The sequence below is a fragment of the Vipera ursinii genome, assembly GCF_947247035.1.
Source record: "Vipera ursinii genome assembly, chromosome: 12".
Lineage (NCBI taxonomy): Eukaryota > Metazoa > Chordata > Lepidosauria > Squamata > Viperidae > Vipera > Vipera ursinii.
This window is the reverse complement of record NC_139525.1, coordinates 3,644,443-3,668,416: the sequence shown is the minus strand read 5'-3', so window position 1 is coordinate 3,668,416 and position 23,974 is coordinate 3,644,443. Positions and strand designations below refer to the sequence as shown.

At 40.2% G+C, this 23,974-nt stretch overlaps 1 protein-coding gene across 5 annotated transcripts; it reads right to left on the bottom strand.

Annotated features, from left to right (window-relative positions):
* Positions 1-365: 365 nt before the first annotated feature.
* RADX (RPA1 related single stranded DNA binding protein, X-linked) lies at positions 366-19,289 on the bottom strand. Of its 5 annotated transcripts, XM_083372223.1 has the most exons (16): positions 18,422-19,289; positions 17,297-17,439; positions 15,985-16,177; positions 14,103-14,211; positions 13,046-13,137; positions 12,848-12,970; positions 11,262-11,369; positions 10,005-10,172; positions 9,091-9,251; positions 8,538-8,677; positions 7,734-7,802; positions 6,638-6,717; positions 4,065-4,364; positions 3,120-3,284; positions 2,003-2,119; positions 366-1,014 (listed from the first exon to the last, which is right to left on the bottom strand). In XM_083372223.1, exons 1-16 carry the CDS (start codon positions 19,122-19,124, stop codon positions 968-970), a joined length of 2,718 nt encoding a protein of 905 aa, XP_083228349.1. In that variant the 5' UTR covers positions 19,125-19,289; the 3' UTR covers positions 366-967. The 5 variants fall into 5 exon arrangements, with proteins under 5 accessions (XP_083228349.1, XP_083228348.1, XP_083228345.1 ...); XM_083372222.1 differs by having other exon boundaries at positions 366-1,028; positions 12,848-13,137; XM_083372219.1 differs by having other exon boundaries at positions 12,848-13,137.
* Positions 19,290-23,974: the final 4,685 nt, after the last annotated feature.

Below are 23,974 nucleotides of genomic sequence, written 5' to 3'. Positions count from 1 at the left end.
GGGGGGGGGAAATTGCCAATAATAATAATAATAATAATTTATCTAAGTTTATCTTCATTGTTGACTTGTGGTGACAGCCAAGACTGGTCCTTGCAGTTTTGTTGGCAAGATTTCTGAAGTGCTTCGCCCTCGCCCCCCTTCTTTGGAGCTGAGTGGAAGGGACTTGGCCCAAGGTCACCCAGCAGGCTTGGTGCCTAAAGCAGGACTAGAATTCACAGTTTCTAGCCTGATGCCACTACACCAGACCGGCTCCAATGTTACAGTTTTGCAAATATATTGAGAGACGTTTTAAATTAAGAAGCCAACAGATATATCTATGTTATGTAAGCCTTTTTAAAAAAATAAAAAATCAAAACTATTAATATAGAACAACAGTTTTATTTCAAAGCACTTTTTAAGCGAAACATCACTTCAAATGAACGTCATACATAGTTTTAATACATCCGACTGATTTTGAATGGCTCTAAGCCCCATCATACTTTTTTTGCACCAGCGTTTGAACACTGAAATCATATACTGGCTCTATCAACCTTTTGCATCTTAATTTTCCAATATTGCTCAGCATCTTCAGCCACTACCCATCAATACAATGAAGTAGCAGCAGGACTCAAGAGGAATTATTTGAGCCAAGGTATTTATATAAATGCACTTATTCCAACTGAAAGCAACGCATTAACACATAATCCTCTTCTGGCACTACACACAATTACACACTTGATAAAAATTTTGTTCTTTGTTTCAGTGTATTTTTTTTTAAACAGTAACATCTTAAAATCCATATATTTAAACAGAAGTGAACTGGACATTATAATTGTTATATAAAAAAATTCAAATCCTAGAAAAAGGAGAAGATTTTGGCACCAAAGGGACCAAGTAGGCATTGTCAAACCTCACATTTCTTGATGGAAAGGGGTGGCTGGAATTCCTGGCATGGTTGTTATTTTAATATAGGGAAGGAAAAGCAGCGTCAGGAGAGACGGTTTTCATGGCAAACCCAGCAGCCTCTCTGGGGTCCTGTCAAGAAACAACTGCAATATCAAAGCAATAGTGCAATACGTTATACAAAGAAAGGACTGCTCATTTCTTCCCAGTTACACTAAAAGGCCTACTCACTTCTTCCAAATCTGATACACAGTCAACTTCCCTTTTCTGGGTGACTGGACTGCAGCTGTACTATGCCCGCTCTCAGACCATGTGATCAGATTTCACACGTCTGCACTGGGTACTTCTGCCTCCAATGCAGTTCTACTTCATTTCCATTCCATAACGAAACCCCAAATTACGACTTCTGATGGGAGTGTTTCCCCCCCCCCTCCCCAGCTCATCTTCTGCAGAAGAGGCCGCAACTGTATAATGATCAGCTGGCAATGTAATCATGATCCACAGTTGACGCAGCAGCAAATCTAAGGGCTTGATTACAGCCATGACACTCTCCCGCTGCAGCATTTGTGCAGGCTCCACAAACAAGTTCAAAATGTGAAAGCTCTGTCGTGGGTTTGCCTTCCTTTATCCTTCATCGAAGCCTTCTGCAGGCTGTCGCTGAAAGGCGATGAATGAGGCAACTTTTGAAGGAGGCACCTCTGCTTCTGACTGCCCTATCTATGCCAATTGAAGATGTTCCCTAACCCACAACAAACTTTTTGTAATCAGACCAAATTCAGTTACCTAGAAAGCAGATAAGCAGCAAGAGCCACAGTCTTCCGATGTACGGTTTCCAATATACAGGACAGGATCCGACTATCGGATGCATCGTTCGTTTTTATCTTTTACTACTTTAAACTTAAATAAAGGTTAAGAAAGCAATGTGTGTGCAAAACCTGTTGCCAGAAAACCCTGATCTGAGAGGCAAGTATCTGTCAAAACACTTCTATAAAATTCAAGTATGGAAGAAGCAGAAACTTTCCTTAACCGCTGCTAAATATCCAAACTGCGGATAGTATAGCAGGAGAAAAACAGTTTACATTTATATCAGCCATCAACTATGTTTGGTTAACTACATCACCTTCTGTTATCTTATATATTTTCCTAAGAAAGACTTCAGTTTTCTCATGATTTAACGAACAGACGTCTAGTATACAAATGACACGTTGGTTCTCCAGCGCAGCGGTTTTTATATCATCTAGTATGCAAACAGATAATGGACATGTTACACATTCAGGAAAAGTAGCTACCTATTCACCAGTTTACTTTAAGATTAATTCCAGAAAGATTGTGAACAAGAACAGGAAAGGAAAATAATTCCAACCCCAATAATGTGGCAAGCAATTACAACATAGGAGAAAAACTTGACCTAATAGGCAAAGCAATCATAGATACCGGTTACTTTTCAAACCACGTGACAGCAAAAGCGTTAGCCGTTTAGAGTTTAAGACAAAATCCGTAGATGAGAAGAATTAAACAGAGGGTAATGCCATAACTTACAATTCCTAAAGTTAAACAATGAGTCACGAAACGACCCACTCTGCCGCTAAAACCCACCGTTTTTATTTTAAAAGAGCATTACAACTTCTTTTCTAGAATTTGAAGGAGTGGCAGATTTCTTATAGCTGCCTGTTTCCCAATATAAAAATCTATAGAAACAAAGCGACTGGCACCATAAAGATCTCTTTTTTGGATCTTCCATTATCTGGGGAGTTTAGAAATTCTTAATATAGCACAGAGAAAGTTGGCATTGATAATCTGAAGAGGATAATTTGCAAGCAACCCACACTCTGAGTTATAAATTCAAAGCCACTGAAGGCAAACACCTGCAATGAAAATATATTTGTTTAAACATGAGGTCACCTTCTTTAAATTCTCTACAGCTGCCAAAGATAAGTACTTTTAAAAACAGAAAAAAGAGGGAGTTTCAAAAGAATCATTGCTGAATAATAGTGCTGCTCCCTCTTCAGAAGGAAAGAGATTGGTCCATCTAGATGTAAATTATTTTTAAGCTGAGAAGAGCACTAGTCAGCAAAACCCTCAATCTGGCTCTAAGTAAAACTGGTTAGAAGGCAGCTCTCTACAGTGGAGATGTTATGAATTGAGCTATCAGATTGTAAACCTTAATTTGCAATTGCTTATTTTTAGGCAAGTGGCAACAGCTGTATATAAAATCACTGTTATCTGGAAGATCCTACCTGGAAGTGAAAGTAACTCAGAAAGTCCTTCTTGATTAGTGGCCTCCTGGCAAGCTGAAGTATCACTTATGCGAGAAGGTCCTGCATTTGGTGATGTATCTTTGACTTGAAATAGGTAAGAGTCACTTAGGAAGGCAACCTCTATAGCTACGTCATGATTTATGCCTGTTCCAAGAGATAACAGTACTTTTGTTAATACCAAAAAGCTGGGTTAACGATCGTCTTCAAGAATCTGGTCATCAAACAAAGCTTTAAGTCCAATGGTCAAGTCTAATGCTTCACTGCCCAAAGCTGCAGACAATGGCCCATCCAATCTTTCCTTGAAAGAATTTAGGGAAACATCTGCATTCCTAAATGGGTTTGTTGTTCCGTTCGTTTTTCCAATGTTTAATTCAAAAGCAAATCAATGACAATGTGGCTCAGTTTAAGCAGATAACCTGTCCTGAGTTAAGGTTTCAAAATATGAGCATAACTCTCTTAAACAATTCACCCATGGGTTGTTTTTTTCCTCATTATCTGCCTTCCTTTCAGATTACTACGGTATGTTTTAAATTGTTTCTATCATCGTACTTCTGAATAACATACAGTAACTCAACCAATGTTAAAATGGTAATATTCCCTGTTCTCCACCTACAGCCTGGGGCAGTTTCCAGCATGGTGTCACAAATGCAGGCATGTTTTCATTTTGCTTTTAGCACCATGCAAGTTTGGGTTTACTACTTTCAACAATACTGTGTTTTACAGTCTCTTTGGCTATATGGAAAAAGGTTCTTTGAGAGCTAACCCTACTTTCTTTCCAGTTGGTCTTAAAAAACCCTCATTCCTACACACCAGCAAACATGAATCACGTGCCTTGTAGCACTGTGTGGCATTGTCTTTTTTGTTAAGACACAACCCCACAAACGTTCCAAGTTTCTAAGTGTGTCAAAGTTAGTAGTTACTTACCAAGGATAGCCACTTCATAGTATTCAAGAGGGCAGGCATTTTCAAAGTGACTCATTTCTTCACTTGCTAGGCATTCTTCTGGCTGGAATTTGGCTGCCTGAAGATTGTACTGTTCCAGTAAATCTTCTTTGTGAACATAATCAAATTTACAAGGGAAGCTTTCTGAGGAAATCTTACTGAAGTTCAAGTGCTGCGCTAAATTGTTTTTTGCTGTGGTCCAGAGAACGCTTTCCCAGGAATTGTCGCACATCCTTTGTGGGTGAACTTTTTCAGATGCATCAGCTATTTCTTTGTGACCTGCTAATATAAAGACAGTAATCTGTCATCCAGAAAATTTTAAGTATCCTTGAGCACCTCAGCTCCAAAAGGGCTATTTGACCAGGAAAGGCATTCAAAACAGCAAATCAGATGAGCTTCTTCAGCTTATCTTAAGGGGAGCTCCTGAAGACTGCTGAAGTTGATGTATATTCTATAGCTGAGACAAGGGTCCTGGCCAATAGAAAAGCAAACTGTCCATCATACCTCTCCAGAGCTGCGATCTAAAAATCGTCAGCTTTCACGAATGAAGGCGAATATATGTGTCCCAGGATAATGTTACAAGATCCAATCACTGGGACCAGAGGTTTCGGCTTCGGACTCATTCTGGAGCCCATTCTCAAAGAACTACTCTCTACCGGAATATGTGCTTTGCGCAATTCTATGTTTCGTATTTCTATGGCGCCTTCCTACTGGTTGACTGGTGTGTTGATGGCAGGTGATTGGCTGTGTTTCCATGAGCTTCTAAGTACTTGATAAGTTAGTGGTAAATCAGCACCCCCTTTTGACTGACAAGGGGCCCCGTGTCCCAGACACCTCCGGTCCTGGCGACCCACCCAGATTGGATCTTGCATCATCGGCTTTGATTAAGTTTCGTATCAACAAGCAGAAGGCCAAAACGAACAAAAACAAAAAACCAATGTTAAGTGAGACTATCATCTGGAGCTGATCCCGGAAGTGGCAACTAAGTATTAGGAGATGCCCTCAGTTGCACCACTAGCAACAGCAATTTTATACAGACTTCTTAATAACTTACTGGGAATTGTGACTTTTTTTTTCTGAAGCCCTTAAAATTCTTCTGCGGCATGTAGGATTATTCATTTGTTTGATTTATACGATCACCCATTTTGCTGTAATGGGCATAAGACATAAGCCACCTGGTCATTTTAAAACAGAGCTATACAACCTCCAAGATCTGTTACCCAATTATAGCTGGTTTGGTTTTTGCTTTTCCCCACAGGGAAGAAATTGGAAGCCGTGATTGACTATGTTTAATTTTTCACTAGATGAAATCAAATTTAGTTTCTGTTTTCAGCCTACCTACTATTTTATAAAAATGCACTCACAAATGTTTTTAAAATTTAACTGGAGGCCTCCGCTTGGAAAAAGTTGCTTTCCCCAATCTAAGAGTATTTGTCAACACAACTCCAACACCACTTGAGCGTGTAGTCTTTCTAGTTTTGTAATAAATTCACTATATTTATATTCTATGGCCACTGGCATATAGTGTTAATCCCAAGAACAAAAAGAGATAAGCACAAATGCTAATGGTAATAAATAAAACCACAAGAAGTACTAATGCAATAGATAAATGAAATTCAAATTAACCTTTATTTTATTATATAGTCCTTCCATAAACAAGTTGCTTAATAGCTCCTGACATAAATCTAGCCACTAATGACAGGTCATTATTAAAGACTAAAGTACATTCTACAGTTGTATTAATAATTTTTTATGACTATGAAAAGAAATTATCTGATAGTTAACTGAATGATTAATGCATTGTCTATTCTGCTTTAGATTCTTTTTATACAGCCTCTCATTCATCTTTAATTTGTATAATAGAATTAATTCCAAATGGCAAAGGGCCTGAGATTAGGTGATCCAAAATGCTGTATTAATGAAACGAATGCAAGTAAATAATGCAAAAAGCTGCATTAATGATATCAATGATGGTCTAAACAATTGGATTATGTGTCACTTTCAGTGCAATTTGGAGGCAGACATCAATTCAAGATGAACACTAACAGCAATGCAGCAAACTCCCGTTGTTGGGTAACACCAAGTTGTCATGGCATCAGAGTTCTCCTCCTGATCCCAAGGAACCACTGGCTTTTAAAAAACAAGTACAGCTTAATTTAGCTGTTTTGTATACTAGACCGGCATACCAAATTAACATGTGGCAAAGTAACCATGAATGCTAATCACATTCATCAAGAAGTACAACCTTCGCACCTCATAAGGAGGAATCAATCTGGAATTAAAAACCAAGGCTGATCTCTTCTAGGCAATGTCATTACTACTTCCCCTTCAATAAGCACCAAGAAGCTAAGCAACACAGAAAGCAAACTTCTCCTAGGCAACCACGTAAATATATACACATACATACATACATACATACATACATGAATGATATTAACATATTGACACTAACATCAAAGATGGAGACAGTGTGTTATTACTATTTGCTTTCTACCCCAGCTTATTGGGATGTAAAAAGCTGTTGCTAGTATAACCTTCATAAACAAAGTACTTACTTTCAGGCGTTTGTGCTGTTTCCATCACTTCAGCATTGTCTTTCTCTTCACCGGAACTATCTTGCGAAAAACTGCAACACCTTCAAAATTTCAAGCAGACTGTCACCGAGAGCAGCAAAATATCAGATGGTACGATCCATGAAAATATGACACAGCTGGTATGTGTATCTGAGAAGCACCCAGGAAAGGGGATTCCCCATCCTTTCCATACAATTTTCCTGCCCTTCCCCCTGCTCCAAAGCTACTATCAGTCTGGCTGGGGGGAAGCAGATCCCAGGTGAGTCCCTAATAGCTAGTGAGGAAAGCAGAAGGAAGCACCAGCACCTACTGCCAATTAGAATAAGACAAAAGTGATAACATATCATGACATCACAGAAATCCAATTCTTTCATGTGTGCATCCTGACTTCTGACCCACGTTAAGTGTTAATTTACAGCATTTATGCCACAAAGCACCTGCTCCCTTTGAAGACAGATAAGCAAAATATCTAGAATGAAAGCAGTCTTACTCCTTAATTTTGTTTTTTAATCCCATTTATATCCCGCCCTTCTCCGAAGACTCAGGGCAGCTTACAATCTAAGAAGCACAAATCAAATGTGCTTAGCAATAGCCTTCATTCTATGTATATGCCTGCTTATTAGGGCTTCCCCCCCCCAAGTGGCATTTTTACAAAGTCAGCTTATTGCCCCCAACAATCTGGGTCCTCATTTTACCTACCTCGGAAGGATGGAAGGCTGAGTCAACCTTGAGCCTGGTGGGACTCGAACCTGCACTAATTGCAGGCAGCTGGTGTTACTTAAGGAGGCATTTAAAAATTTAAAAACATCCTCATTTTAAAGGAAGACTCTCCCATTCCAGCATTATTTGCCTCAATGGGAAGACTATATTCCTCTCCCCACTACAGTCTAGCAGGGATAGATGAGGTTACGATGGAACACGTAGTTAGTTCCTTTCCCACATTATGAGCTGTACAATAGACACAGCAGATCCTTTGCAAAAAAACTGGAACTAAAAAAAAATCAAAATTGCTCGACAGCAAAATGAAGGCACCACTTAAAAAAAAAAGCAATGAAATTATGAAGAATTGGCCACTTACATTCTTTTTTTGCTTGTTGAACTTGTCAGAGATGAAGGCTGAGAAGACCCTGGAGAACGATCCGTGGTCCTTAAAAATATAGTTAACAAGCTTCAAATTTATTTGGAGGCAATTATTTTACAATAAAACAACTTCTTTACTATGAGCTCGGATCACATAATTATGCTCTAAAGAGAATAAAAACGCTTCCATCTATTACCAATTAGTTTTGTTTTGTTTTTTGCTAGTCTGTGAAGCTGGGTTGTATTAAGAAACAAATGCTTAAATTCACTGTACGCTGACGAGAGTAGCAGCAGTGTAAGTTGAAGTGCGGGCTTTCCATAAGAGGACACCCGATCTGCTTGGAATTTGGCCTGCCCTCCATCCTAGACCCCTCATCAGGAAGCATTAAAATAGCACTGAAGTAAGGGTGACTAGTCCAGCTGCTGGTCAGTGAAGCAACCACTAGAGCAGGGGTCTTCAAACTGGGCCCTTTTTTGACTTGTGGACTTCAGCTCCCAGAATTCCTCAGCCACCATTCTGGGAGTGGAAGTCCACAAGTCACAAAAGGGCCCAGTTTGAAGACCCCTGCACTAGAACATCTCTGACAGATGACAATTTGGCTTCTGTCCAAGACCTGGAGCCAAGAAGAACTGACTTCTTCACAAGGTAACCTGCACTGATCACAGGATCAAGCAGGAAGGTGTTTTCCAAAATTTCGACACACCAGGGCCAAAAGGCTTGCCATCACTAGACTACAAGATAACATACACAACTGCCAAAGAAACTAGAAACTACTCCACTTCAAGGCAAACACTTCCTTACTCAACAGCTGCAATCTGTCTCTTTGCACAACTTCTGGTTACTATGATTTGTTGCTCCAGAGATGGTGACTTCTGCTTAGGAGGCGATTCTCTCGCTTGCTGGTGTTCTGACAAAGTATGTACTGAAGACCTTTTCTCAATCTACAGAAATAATTTTAAATCAAATTTACACACTGTCTACCAGTTAGTATTTTCCATATTTTTTTAAGCTAGATTCAGTTTCATCACCAGAAACAGCAAAATCAATTTAGCAGAAAAAACACGCAGGATCTTAATTAAGATATAAAGTTCTGTCTCAAACACCTTTCCAACTTATTCCCACTGCTTCAATCAATGTAGAAAATATGACATGTATCGAGATCTTTCTTAAAAGGTCACAGTGTCACGAAAGCTTAACCTGTAACTTTCTAATTTTACACCTGTTCAAAATAAGAGAAAAGTAGTTAAGAAGTCATCATCACTACAGGTTCCTTAAATTCAAATGCAGAATATTTCAGTTTTAATCATACTCATACTATCTTAAGTGCTAGGCTATTAATGCTGAAGTACCATACCTGCACTGGCGATTCTCCTGAGGCATCCTGGGAGGTACTGCTACAGCTGACACATCTTATAGCACTAATTATCCCTTGAAAAGCAATGTGCTTCTGTTCCCTGTAGTGCAAACTGTCAATCTCCTTGCCAATATCACTGATGTAGATCAAAACGAATTCTTCTGAAATGCAATTTTTTAAGAAAGATAGCACCAAATAAGTATAGGTACGGATATGTAAAATTCAGATGGCAAAAGAATGTAACATGGTTATTGTTTTTTAAACTGGCACAGCATCAGTTTAAAATTTTTCTCATCAACAAATGAGAAAAATCCGGCTTATAGTCTGTCTCGAGTATAACCCATAAGCCTCCTTTAGGGGCACAAAAGCTGCAGACATCCTTATAACATTAGGTTGTTGTGGGATGTGCCCACTATTATTTAATGTGTCCAGTGTTCCCCTCATTCTCATCCCATTTAGGACATTTTTGTGTATCGTAATCCCCAACCATCTCAAACTCATCTGCCATGTGGACGAGGAGAAAGGGAACAATCCTGTTGACAGCTGCCATTCCATCATGACATTATGGACTACGCACCAGAGACATTCCTTCTTCCTCCATTTGCACAGTGAACTTCGATTAGATGACACCATCTAGCATCACTTAAAATTCAAACACTGTCTCCAGCTATTTTTTTTTTTGGGACATGGAACTAAAATAAGACTTCGATTTAACGACCGGTCTTAACAAAGTTTAAAAGGGGATAATGAATGAAGAATTGTCACGCTTTGCTACACCCTTACCTAATGACAAATTCCCAGCATCTATAAATATTTCCACTGGGCCCAGTTGCACAGAAACATTTTGTCTGCAAATAATAAGGCCACTCAAACTGGGCCAGCATGTTAGGAAACTACAGAAGGAAATGGCGTACCATTCATATTTTTACAATATTCTTCAAACGTATGTGGGAGTGGCGGAAAGGCATAGTATCCCCCAATGACGACTTTGTCTACATAGGAAGCTTCCTCTTGCGTTGTCATCCACTGGAGAAAGTTTTGCACTTTCGGATCTTTTATATAGGGCTGGCCCTTATGCCATCCTGCGTTAAAGAAAACAAAACAAAAAGGCATGGCAGCTCTAATTAAAAGATTAAAACAGCAGCTTTGGAAAGTGACTGGGCCACACTGGTTCCCAGCATGGTGCTGTAAGGCGTTCAAAGGTTATTTCATAGGCTCTCAACATCGGAGTGGGCTTGTCTAGAACAGACATGTCAAACTCACGATGTCACGTGACGTCGTGCAACATATCGGGGCAGTTTTGCCATTGCCAGCAAGGGTGGGTGCGGCTTCCGAATAAGGCATCTGGCCCATGGGCCAGCAACTTGACGCCCCTGCTCTAGAATGTCACGGAATTTGTAATGGCAAATGGGGGTGTAATTGTTGTGGTTCAGCCAGGCAGGCAGGAAAGAGGCAGACCGTGTATTTGTAAACCACTTTAAGAACATCACTACAGGCAGGGCCAAGACTTACAACCTTTTGTTCTAAGTTACAACCGTTATCTACGGCCGTTTTTCATACTTACAACCATTTGGATTTGACTCTTTACTCTGGAGAATTAATAACCTTTATGAAGCTCCTGACATAATTTCTAGAATACAAAGCTGTGTTGTGATGCTGGATTGCTACGAATATGGAAGGTACGGAAGTCTCTAATATAGTCAAATGTACTTAATGCCACTATCAATGAAAGTACTAGAAAACCAGCCCTGTGATGACATTTCAGTCTATCCTCACTCAGTAAATACATTCAATTATTCAGTGTGTCAACATATTTTGGGATACAAAAATGCCAATGCTGTTTGTTTCAACACAACACCCAAAACATATTGTTGATATTAAAATAGCATCAAATAAGAACGCACAAGGCTGTCACTCTTGAGAAATAATCAGCGGAGTGCCAAATTAGGGGAAGTAATCAAGCCACTTGGGGTTGTCTCATCTGGCAAGAGTGTTGTGTAAGGAATAAAAGGGGGCAGCACTTTCAGTCCTCACAATGATAGTACCGCAAAAGTGTAACACGAGCTACAGAAACTGGTACAAAGGATATACAGAGAGAAAGACAGCTGACATGATTTGCTAGATTAGGATTGGAGATGAAGTTATGTATTTTTATAAAAGATTTTTTTTACCTGAAATAAACATTTGACTTTTCACAGAAGTTGTTAAATAGACCATACTGGAGCCATTCTCCAGACTATTTCGTTCCACTCTCATCTGGGTACATACCAAGTAGGTCACTGGAGACGGAGAAGCATCGTATTACCTCTTTATTTATTTATTTGGCTTTCAAGTTACTCCAATCAAAGCAGATTTAAAACAGCACACAATTCCCCGTTTTTATTTCTTTATTTATAAAATTTCTTGGCCGTCCATCTTACCATAGGGTAACTCTGGGTGGCATGCAATTATATCTAAGTTAAAACGTAAAAAATTAAAACAAAACCTTAAAACCTTTTTCGTAAATCCCAATTAAAACAAAACTAAACGTAACATTACATATAATAACCACAGCCGAAATAAATTTTTGCAAAAAGATCACCGATGTCGGTCCATGATTGAAACCCGAGGCATCGATTTTGATACATTTATGTTTTTAAATGTTAGGTTTTGAAAGAAAAACTATTAAGAGCAAACTAATTATTATAACTTGTAAAATAGACACACTTTCTCAAGTTCTTTTTCTGCTGCATTCAAATTATTTTTTCAGAACACTTTCTGCCTTTGGCCTGGTGGTCATTCATACAGTGTAGCTTCAGAGATAGAGCAGTATCTGATCTCCATCACTGTAAACTACAGACACAATCTTGGGTGCCAAGATGCCATGTTACACTGAAAAACATCCTGTACGTACAGGAAAATTAAATGTTGCCGGAGGAAATGTAGAGACAACTGATCGTCCAGACTCTAGATAAAGCATTCGTTGGAGAACGCTTTGTCTAGTATGAACTGCAATCCGAAACTTCAATATTGCATCAGCTCCTTATGAGAAACAGCTTGTCACCAAACAGAGAACATTCCTAGAGAAGCAGTGAGGAAGAGATGGGGACACATGTCTATTGATTACTGCCGTTCATGCCCAAACTGTAAAGTTGCCAAAAGCATGCAGCAGATTATTAGATGATGGACTCAATAAGATCTTTGGTGTGATGAGGTGGTTCTTACTTTTTAGGTTCATATTTACACATCCTCTTTTTAATTTGTAATCAAGAGCAATGTTCTGAAGTCGTGGTGGTGGTCACTAAACTGCAATGCAGTCTTACCTTCTCTTGTGGGTGAGATAAGGCTATGGACTACAATGAAAGCTTACAAGCACCGATAGCTACTTCACATTATCTTATTCTCAATCAGATGGAATATGGAAGGAAAAAGGAGGTATATGCTGTCAACGTGGTGTCTGTTTGTTTTGCTGTCACTAAACCGGTTCTTGCAGTGTTCTAATGATGTTACTTAGTTTGGTAATGAAACGTCTGCAAGAATCACCACCAAACTTGGAAAGCACCAAGGACCCCTCAGTTCAACCCCAGGCTACAAATATTCTCCTCCATTGGCTAAATATATGCAGTTTAGAATCAATGAAATCCAAGAATTCTTTACAGTTCATCCTTTCTACTGTGACACCCGAAAAATCCGAAGACACCATGACAGTGTTACCCAGTACTCTGATTCCTGAAATTCCAAACAAATTTGACATAACGGAGAGTTATAGAATACATACTTGGGAAAATTTGCTCAAATATATCTGGCTGAGATGTGGAAAACAATTCTATTATAAAAGGCTGTTCTGAGGTCCCGTCAACAACATGTACCCAGCGATATGTCCAAAAGTCATCCACACAACCTATAGTGACAAAATAAATGTTAATTAATGTTCTAAACATATTTCGACAGCCAAACGTGTAATCTTTAAAAATACCTTTTTTCCTTTTGCGCTCAACCCGTCCAACATATTGTACAAGTCCAATGATTTCACAAAACTGATTTTGTGCTAGTTTGTCCAGTTCAGATCTAGGATTCAAAGCACAAAGAGATCTTAGGATATCAAACAGATAAAAGCCACCCACTAGATTCCAGAAATTTATTTATCCAAGACAGTCACTAAATGGAGGCATTCAAACAATACATCAGGGTGGGCTAGGACTTCCCCTGAGAATTTGGTTCTCTCAAACTACCTAACCACAAAGGTTTTTAAGACATTTGAAAACTTTATGGTCAAAAATGGCAGCTGTAGCCAGGCGAGCTTTTGTACAGTTACATCTCATACACTAATTTGCCTAAGGTCTTCCTTAGTCATTTGTGACTCAGACACTCCTATTTGGATTACTGTAATGACTCTTAGAAAGCCTTCAGAGGCTACAGTTGATGCAAAATGAATTGGTCCAGGCAACGAGTTATAATTTTGACACTATTTGGTTTATTTTATGAGCGGGTTTACTATTTTTGAGAGACATTTTGCTGATATTCCCATTTATTGGGAATAAATGCACAGACCATCTATTGCTTCTTCACAGAATTTTATGCTGGCTTCTTATAAACCGAGAAAGCCATCATATCAGACAGGGTCAGTAGGGCTTGTGGTAGTAACATTCACAAATGCAGCTAATAATAATCTGCTGTACCATTTTAACACACACACACACACACACACACACACACACACACTGTTAAAATGGTACAACAGATTATTATTAGCTGCATTTGTGAATGTTACTACCACAAGCCCTACTGACCCTGTCTGATATGATGGCTTTCTCGGTTTATAAGAAGCCAGCGTAAAATTCTGTGAAGAAGCAATAGATGGTCTATCTATCTATTGCTTCTATCTATCTATCTAATTAATATCTATTACCATACAGCATTTCATAAAGAATTTCATTTCTTTTTTAGTCTCCCTCTCAATTTTTTAACACTAATATTCCAGTCTGGAAAAATAATTCATGAAAAATAGACAAAATGATAATATTAATAATAACCTTGTTACAAACTGATATTCAACGCTAGGCAACTTCCACTCTGGTTTAATTTTATGTTCTGGAATGATGTCAATTTTAGCTGGGGGGTCTCGAACGTTCAAAGCAATTTCTAAAAAAGAATTAACCAGATGATGACAATTATGTTTGACAAAATTACCAGCTACATTAGTTTTGTTCTAGTCATTTAAACATACACATTTTTATAAAAGTTTGTTTTATCTAATTTTAAACACTTTGGGGAAGGCCTGTGGCAAGTCGCATAAACATGTCAGAGAAACTTGAAACAGGGCATCAAAGGACAAAAAATCCCGCCCCCCCCCCCAATATTGCATTTGTGTTTCTTGGGAATTAAATCTAAACAAACAGCTCTACTACTCTCATTCTTTTCTTCCGTACATAACTTCCTTTATTTATTAGACTTGCGTGCTGTTCATCTTGCCTTTTACAAAACTGGCCTCTCCAAGGCCATTTAAAATCACAGATAAATTACAAGAGATCTACTACAGGAAAGTACATTGATATTGGGAGCAGTAGAAATCAGCCTGAGCACTTAGGTATATACCAGTAGAAGAAGCACATAAAACTGTTAGATGGGAACTCTTTTCAAGAAAACTACAGCTCTCAACATGTTCTTTTTTCCACCAGCTGGGAAAAGAAAGCACAACTAAGCCAACTGTTCTGCCCTGAATAATGGTTATCAATATTCATAAGCAACAGAATTTGATTATAACAATATCAAAGGAACTATGATGGGTGTCTTGGAAAACTAGCATTTATATTTGTATAAACTCCCCCTTCCATATTCTTAAATTAATGCATCAAGACATTTTAAAAAACCCAAATCATTCATAGTGTTATAAAAATGAGCTAATGAGAGCAATTTAAGTAAGTAGCACTGGTCATGCTATTATTTTACAGTGTACTTCAAATCATTTATTCAAGCAACCCAAAAGAGTCTGCTAAATATGACAGATAATTAGATATTTAGAGACTACCTAAGCATCCTATTTATGCTACTGGTGCCCTTGCTTTTCATTTTAATATTCTCACTGTTTAATTTGCACCTTTCCTTCACTTGGACCTTCCTCCCACCAACATTATTTTTAACTCTCCGTTATCAACCGAACCCTATCAGCACTTCCAGAAAACAACAACAACAAAAAATCTGCTTCCACTGACCTATTGAGAGATAAGATTTGAAAAGTCTCAGACCGATGAACTTGAATCTAATACTTCACAAGACAATTAGAATCACTGTCAAACTGTTTACATGCATCATCGGCTTCCCTTTACTGCTCCTTCTGACCAATGAAAACAGTTCACTTTCTTGACTACGTATTTTCTTATATATGCTTATGTAATTATCATCTGCCTAAACCAATCCACTGCAGGATAAAGGCTTCTTCAGGGAAGGTTATGGGCTGAAATCTGCCATGCTGCTTCGGTGCATTTTGGTAATTGATGCTTTTTGACTTCCTGGTTTAGACAGGGCTGAGAATAACTGACCAGCCCAAAGTCACCCAGCCAATTCCTGTATCCAAAGGAAAATTAGAACTTATATATCAGACATCAGGAGGCAAGCAAATCAAAATAATTGGAAACTAATTGCGGCAGTCGGAGCCCTCCTGAGAAGAGATGAATTAGATGCAGATCCCATGTTGTGTAGCCAAGTAGGAAAATGGCTTCCTGCTACGTGAGAATGATTACTGCAAGAGTGATTGGTTATGACAATCGGTTTCTTCATAAAATAACATACATTCTTTGTCTCAGATAATCACTGTATACAGGCAAAATGAATGGTCAGATAGACCTTTGTTGACCGACTACAAACGAATTTTCTCTAAAAGCTATACAAAAAAAAATCATATTTGGGATACTTAACCTATTGAACTGAATCTCTTCATGTGCAAATCTTCACGTCTTGGCTGTATTTGAGAAGATATACTTTTTTTAATAGCATATTTTTCAAGCAGCAGCACTGTGCCGATTTTCATACTGTGGTACCATTCAGGGCATAAAGAGCCCCACAGCACCATTAACACCATGCCAGATTGATCAGCCACATCAAAATAAGCCTGCAAATATAAGGACATTTACTCTTAAAAAGTTAAAGACTACATTACTGAAAGGCTGTTTTAAACGCCTGAGGTTGAAGCATGCTTTTCATTCTATGCACTTTTTGCTTCTAAATTTATCGCCAAAAATTATATGCAACGTATAATCTTAAAAGCAAAAATTCCACAGAAGTTGCAACTGGGAAGGAACGAGAGGGATTGAAAAAGGTAGGAACGAAGGGCTTAGTTCCAATAAAGGAGAATATTTGTAGGTCAGGGCTGAAATGAGGGGTCCTTGGTGTTCTCTGAACTTCCTTGACTAGCACCGATGCCGTTACCTACTTTGCAAGAAAACAAGCAAGCTCAGAGAGCACCAAGCACCCCTCAAAGAGTTTAGTTTATGGTTTAGTGCATATTGTGGTGAGATTGATGAATGGAGAGCAAACGGAAGGGATGAGATTTTTCTTCGTAAGACACAGGAATATGGGATATCATGGGAATGGGCCTGTGCAAGCTGAAGCTCGTTTAGCAGAAGTGTCAAAAATGGAACATAGTATCTGAAAACAAAGAGTACCAAAAGTAACAACATATTTAAGGGAAATTTTCAGAACGTTAAACCACTCAGTCTACAGAAGGCATGTTATTTAATATAATTATCAAGAGTGTCTGCAGAATCATACTTGCTTCCCCTTCCTCAACATTGGCTAAGCGAAACAAACACCTCTAACCAAATCAAATAGGTAATTATTTAATTACATATTATTGTACTACAGAGGCATGTGGTGATTGCATCATTGCACAAATGCCATGATTTGTCAACTGGTGTCAAACAACTGGGTACATAATGGTGGCATTTGGATGATGACATGGCCGACAAATATCCCATCATTTTGGCGACACACTATTTTGCAACAGCCACTGCTGATGTGCTGAGAGTGTTTGGGTTTCAGTATGTACTGTAAATATATACATAAACATACTTTTGGTTGTATTTTACAAGCTCTTGACTACATTTACTAAAACAATAAGTCTATGTAAAAATGATTTTATGGATAACTGGGGTTGTCCATCTGGGATTCATATATTAACACAGCAATACATTTTAGATACTAGTTTAATCTGTATCAGAAGTATTCATACCTGATATGGCACATCTAGCTTTGTTTTTGGTTTTCCAAAATACCGTAACCGAGACTTATGGATGATTCTGACTCGTAACGGTGGGAAGCTGAATCTGCTTTCCCAGGACATGGCCAGAGTAGAGATAGATGTTGGTTTTAATTCTATTGGGGGGGGGAGAACAAGAGTAAATATGAGCTCAGAACTGGCAACGCTGCAATGATTTCATTGCTTTTATATATTACTACAAATAATAACTTCAAAGCCCCATGCAGATAAGTTAGCTAGTCGTACAGCGTAACTGCTTTGATACTGACTGAAAAGCATGCAAATGTAGCTGTTCAATTCACATTCTAAGTCCCAAATCAAAAAGCATTAGAGCATTATTAAAGAAAATCTAATAGACAAACATTGAAAGTGCGGCAACTCAAATGTGACACCAAACCATAGCTTAGTGTTGCACAAAAAAGCAGTAAGCTACTTCAGATTTACATACTTAGGACACAGGAAAGCAAGGAGCTTAAGCCATAAAAACTGAGCATCTCTCAAACCAACAAGGTCTCTGTTGTGAGAAGGAACTGGAGGCAAAGCTAAAGTTAGGCAGGATGTAATTCCAATAAACAGAGACTATGATTCCTTAAGTGAGAGCCAGGTTGATGTAATAGTTAAAAGCACCAGGCTGGAAGACCCTGAATTTTAATCTGGCCATAGGCAAAGCCAGCTGGGTGTTGATCAATCCCTCTCTCTCAGCTCCAGGAAGACAGCGAGGGCAAAATGCTTCTGAAAATCTTTGCTAATCTTTGACTTCAAAGTCCCTTGAAGCTCTTAGGGAGATGGCCAGGCAGTTGCCCTGAGTCAAGGCCAACTTAAAAGACCTATATGCCCATACGTGATTCCTTACTCCAATTTCGGCCAGTAGCTTTTTCTGCTACTCTGAATCTCTTAACCACAATTTGACTGCTCATTCCTCCTCAAGGCCAAACCATGGCTTGGCAACCTGCCCAAACTCCGTTAACGACACAACCCAACTTCATGGCTCCAAGAACAGTTAAGGACCATTCAAGGACCCTCTAGGCTTCCGTGTCGTCATGCCACTCCCTGCACTTTGCCCGTAGCCTTTCTCTGGCCTGGCCCTCCTCCACTTACCCTCCAGACCGACCTCCCTGGGGGGTTTCGTCGCCACCCACACGTCCCCAAAGGGATCGTCATTGTTCCACAGAGGAAGGTAATGCTTCCTGCCCCCCTTCAGGGGGAGGTTGGCCTTCACGTGGCACGTTCGGAGCTGGGAGGCAACCCCTGTGAAGGCCCCAGGCCCTGCTAGGATTTCCAGCCCTTCGACGCACACAAAGCCCGGGCTGAGGCTCCGTTCGTTGTACATGTAGGAACACTGGGTGATCTTCACCCGCCGGCCAGCCCTGAGCCGGTTTTGCTGGACCAGACCGTTCAGCTGGGGGGCCAGGAAGCACTTCTCCTGGCAGGTGCCATCCGTGACAGTCACGTCATAGTAATAGGCCGGGCAGGGGGTGTCGGGCAGGGGCGGCAGCCCCTCGGCCATGTATCTCTGCAGGAGCAGCACCGTCAGCGGGGGCGCTTCTGGCAGGGAGACCCTCAGGCCAGGGGCCTTGTGGACCAGGCCCGGCATCCTCTGGAGCCAGGAGTCTGCATGGGGGCCAGGGGAATCACTTGGGGAGTCTGGGGCAACGCCGGGGCCCACGGCCCCTGACACGGCGCCCTCTTCGGCCAACTGGCTCCTGGGGCCTTCCTGAGGGGCCCCCGCGCCTCTAGAGGGGCCCGCATTGGCCTCTGCCCCCCTCAGGCCTTCCTCCAGGCTGGCAGCGCCCTTCTCCATTCCCTTCCAGGCCCGGCCCTTCTCCTCCCGGTCAGCCCAAGGCCTGCCTCCCCGCCCTTTCCGCCCCTCTTCGCCCGCCCTGGGCGCCTCCCCGGGCTGAGGGGGGCGGAAAAAAAAGGAGCCTGGGCTTCCTCTCAGAGAAGGCCGCGCTCAGCAGCCGAGCGCCGCCGCCATTGCAAAAGGGGCGGGGAGAAGGAAAGGCGCAAGGAACGTTCGCTTTCGAACTGGCCAATAGGGGCGCGAGAAGATGGGGGAGGGTTTCTCAAAGGGGCTGGACGGGACGGCCAATCCACGCGCGGGAGGCGGGACTATTGGGCCGAAAGGAGCGGGGCGGGCTTGGAGGGCAAAGGGGCGGGAGCGCTCCGAGAAAGAAGCCAATGAGCGCGAAGGAGGAGGGGACAAAGGAGGAAAAAGTGTCTGAAGGCTGAACATGTTGCCCTAGTACAGGGGTCGGCAACCTCGGCTCTTTTATGACTCGTGGACTTCAACTCCCAGAATTCCTGAGCCAGCTATGCTGGCTCAGGAATTCTGGGAGTTGAAGTCCACGAGTCATAAAAGAGCCGAGGTAGCCTACCCCTGCCCTAGTACTTTGTCGTTAGCAAAGTCCCGTTTCTTTCTCCGCGGGGCTTCTTTTCAGGAAAAATCCCCCAAACTGTCGCCTTAAAAGGGCCATTAGGTTCTGGATGGTGCTGGATGATAAATCACTTTGAAGGGGACCCAAACCCAAAGAAAAGTATAGGGAAAATGCTTTGAAGAATTATCAAGATATGAACCGCTTTTTATTTTCTTTCTTAAGTGCCAGCTTTGGAATGGGCTTTACAAGTTGCTGCTATTAGGATGCATTATCTGGGTTTTATGAGTTGGTTTGCAGTGGCCAAAAAGCAGCAGGAGTCGAGTGGGACCTTGTCCAAACTAACCGTTTTCTGCAGCTCAGGAGAAAAAAAAAAGTTCCCTTTTCATAAAAGGAATGAGTTGGAAAAGATTTCAGATTCTGATTTTCTGCTCTTTATAAAATCCCTACAATTCTGTTAAAAGCCAGTATAAAATAATTATATATAAAGGTAAAAGTTCCCCTGCACACGCGTGCTAGTCGTTTCCAACTATAGGGGCCGGTGCTCATCTCCGTTTCAAAGCCGAAGAGCCAGGATATATATTTATAATTATGTATAATTATGTATAATTACACATAATTACACACACACACACACACACACACACATATATATATATAATGCAAGTACCTTATACAAGGTACTACTTTTCCAGAGTTTCTTTAATCCAGAAAAGCCAAATCCTTCCAAATTCATGGATTAACTTCTGTTGTTGAGTATGCAAACTGTTTAGTAGCCTGGATGGGAAACTCTGAAACTTTTAAAGAAAAAAGTCACCTGCCCATGGTTTGTGTTTTTATTTTTAACCAAATGGTTTATTTATTAATTAACAATATAATCATTCTGAAATGCTCAATTCAACTCAGTTCAGAATTGAGCTGGGAGGGACCTTGGAGGTCTTCATCCCCCTGGGTCCAATTTCACAAGCCAGACCCACTTTCAAACAGTGGAAGAAATCTCTAAGCCCCATTTGTGCTCACAAATAAAGTCTCTCATTTTGAGAGAATAATTTCAGGCATTTATTAAAGCATCCATTCCAAAATTGTTCTGGGAAGAAGCCATTATTACAGATATTGACACTGAGATCAGGTTTAATGTTTTCAGACGTCAAATTCTTTTGAATTATATCCCTATTACAGAAACATGGATGGAAATGGATCCACTGTGCCCTTATTACTAAGAAATTATTTCCATTGGGTAATAACCGATGGGCCCAATTGCTCAGTGGATTTTCATTTGCAATTTACAAATGAGTTGCATTCAGTTATGGATTGATGTTTATTTTTATCCTGATTTATAAATAACTCAAGCCGGTAAGCATACACAATACTCCTTCCTCCTCTTATTTTCTCAACAACAACCCTGTGAGGTGGGTTGGGAAACAGCTTTCATGCCTAAGACAGAACTCACCATCTCCTGGTGATTGACCCAAGTCATCCAGCTAGCTATCATGGCTACAGCGGGACTAGAACTCTCTGTCTCCTGGCGATTGGCCCAAAGTCACCCAGCTGGCTTTCATTCCCAAGGCAGGACTAGAATTCGCCATCTCCTGGTGATTGGCCCAAAGTCACCTAGCCGGCTTTCAGGCCTAAAGCAGAACTAGAACTCACCATCTCCCAGTTTCTAGCCTGGTGTCTTAAACCCTAGATCAAAATGCCTCCATAATGAAAAGTGCTCATATTCATTACAAATGCACTAAACTTTCAATCCTGGAAAGAATATCACTATTTTTTTTGTTATTCTTTCCCTTTTCTATTGTTTTTTCCCCTTTTAATTCTCTTTAATAACATAAAGCCCCCATCTCAGATCAGTTCTAAGCACTGTGAAACAAGCTATGAGAATCTATTCTCTTCTTCCGCTCCAATCCTATTCATTTTCTCAATATTGAGTATTCATATGTAGAATAAAAAGATTCTTACGTTATAAACATTCTGTTTATATTGGAACATCCAATGTAAGCATGCCACTATATAAAACAGAATAACATTTGGCTAAGAAAGAAAAGCAGCTTCCGTTTTCAACCATAATACAGTTTGCTAGATACCAGAGTCTTTTTTCCTGTTGTGGCTTTTTAAAAACATGGTGTCAGAAATAACAAGAAACTCTAAATGCTGTTTAAAATATCATTTTGTGGTATTCACTAGGAAAGCGCACCTTAGTGGTTTTGATAAGTAGCACTGAAATACAGTTAGCATTTTAACAAGATAAGTAAGATACCCAGAATATATATCACCTGGTTCAGGACGAACTTTGATTTATGGGTTGGTTCAAAGAATCCACAGAGAACAGACTTTTTTTTATATAGATTGTAGGCTTGCTCATGTTTCATTTAACATAAATACAGTTTTGTAGGTAAGCGTCTGAGCTTGTAAACTGCATTGCGCGATATTTCTTAGAGAAGCAATTTTATCGCCGAGCAATTTTTCTCATTGAAAGCAGATCTGTTGTCATCCCAACAAACAGGGATATCAAATTAAAATGCCAACTTTCATCTTAGAGCCACAGAAGATAAGGAATACTTCTGAACACTGTACTTGGTGTCTTTGTTAAAACCATGCAGCTTACAGAATACACATAAGCCAGAGGTCTTCAAACTCGGCCCTTTTATGACTCATGGACTTCAACTCCCAGAATTCCTCAGCCAGCGTGCCTGGCTGAGGAATTCTGGGAGTTGAAGTCCATGAGTCATAAAAGGGCCGAGTTTGAAGACCCCTGACATAAGCTGTTCTTATTTAACATGGCAGGCATCGGCCTGGCTAGGGTATAATTTGGTGGTTTTTTTAAAAAGAAACGTAAGCTGTAATTGTGCCTGGTTTTAATATGTTCTGCACTTCCAAACTCTGTACAGGACGTCCTCAACTTATGACTAAAATTGAGCCCCAAATTGCTGCTGTTAAGTGAGACCTTTATTAAGTGGGTTTTGTCCCATTTTATGACCTTTCTTGCCTCGGTTGTTCAGTGAATCACGGCAGTTGTTAAAGTTAGTAAAATGGTTGTTAAGCAAATCTGGCTTCCCCCATTGACTTTGCTTGTCAGAAGGTCGCAAAAGGGGATCATGTGACCCCAGGAGGCTGAAACCGTCTTAAGTACATGTCAGTTGCCAAGCGTCTAAGTTTTGATCATGCGACCGTGGGGATGCTGCAACGGTCATTAAGTGTGAAAAATGGTCATAAGTCCCTTTTTGCTGTTGTGAATTCAAACGGTCACAAACTGAACTGTTGTAAGTGGAGGACACCCTGTATTTGTATGTATTTTGTGCGTATGTGTTTGTGCGTATGGGAGAGCAGGTAATTTCACCGAAAGCAAGGCACATTTTTTTTCACAACACCACAAGACTTTTGTGGATATGCACCGAGTTCAAGGGCAAACTCAGTATATTATTCTATTTACATTCCATGCTTCTGTTCAAATGCTCCGTGTAGTTTGTTGCTTCAGAAATGCTGAGAAGTTGCTACAAAAGAGAACAAGGAAGCGAAACAAAGGCGCAAGCACGTTTTTTCCTGCAGTTGATATATATAAAAAAGCAATCATAACCGTGTTTGAAAAGATACGCTTCCATTTTTCCCCAGAATATTGCTTTATTTTTTTTTTCTATTTTCAAATATACAATTTTGACATTACAAAGTTATAGTACAAAAAAAATCTCATTATATATAACGCATAGCCTAATAATGTTCCAATGCTTTAAACTCACAGATTCGGGCTAAAGCAACTCGTGGACTAAATTTTAAGGCATACTTGATAATGCCTTATTACAGATAGTTCTCGACTTTACGAACACAACGAAGCCCCAATTTTTTTGTTGCTAAGCGAGACCTTTGTTAAGTGACTTTTGCCTCATTTTACAACCTTTCTTACTGTAGTTGTTAAGTGAATCTGGCTTCCCCATTGCTTTGCTTGTCAGAAGGTCGCAAAAGGGGATCACGTTGACGCTGGGGCACTGCGACCGTCAGAAATATGAGGCGTTTGCCAAGTGTCTGGATTTTGATCTCGTGAGCATGGGGACGCTGCCACCGTCGTAAATACGAGAAGTGGTCCAAAGTCTCCTTTTTTTCAGCGTGGTTGTAATTCCGAACAGTCACTAAATGACCTTTTGTAAGTCGAGGACTATCTGTACTTTGACACACTAAAGACATTTCAGGAGTTGTTGGGAATTTGGGCATCGGCGTTACGGTATATTACTGATGTTTTGCTCTCTGAAGAACATCACACAAAATAACTTCATTGCTTAGTGCAAGA

Coding starts and splice junctions, on each gene's coding strand:
- RADX (XM_083372219.1), bottom strand. CDS start 19,124: ATGGAGAAGGGCGCTGCCAGCCTGGAGGAAGGCCTGAGGGGGGCAGAG. Junction 8,678..9,090: donor CAGGAGAATCGCCAGTGCAG/GTATGGTACTTC, acceptor TTATTTCTGTAG/ATTGAGAAAAGGTCTTCAGT. Junction 3,285..4,064: donor CTATGAAGTGGCTATCCTTG/GTAAGTAACTAC, acceptor CTCTTGGAACAG/GCATAAATCATGACGTAGCT.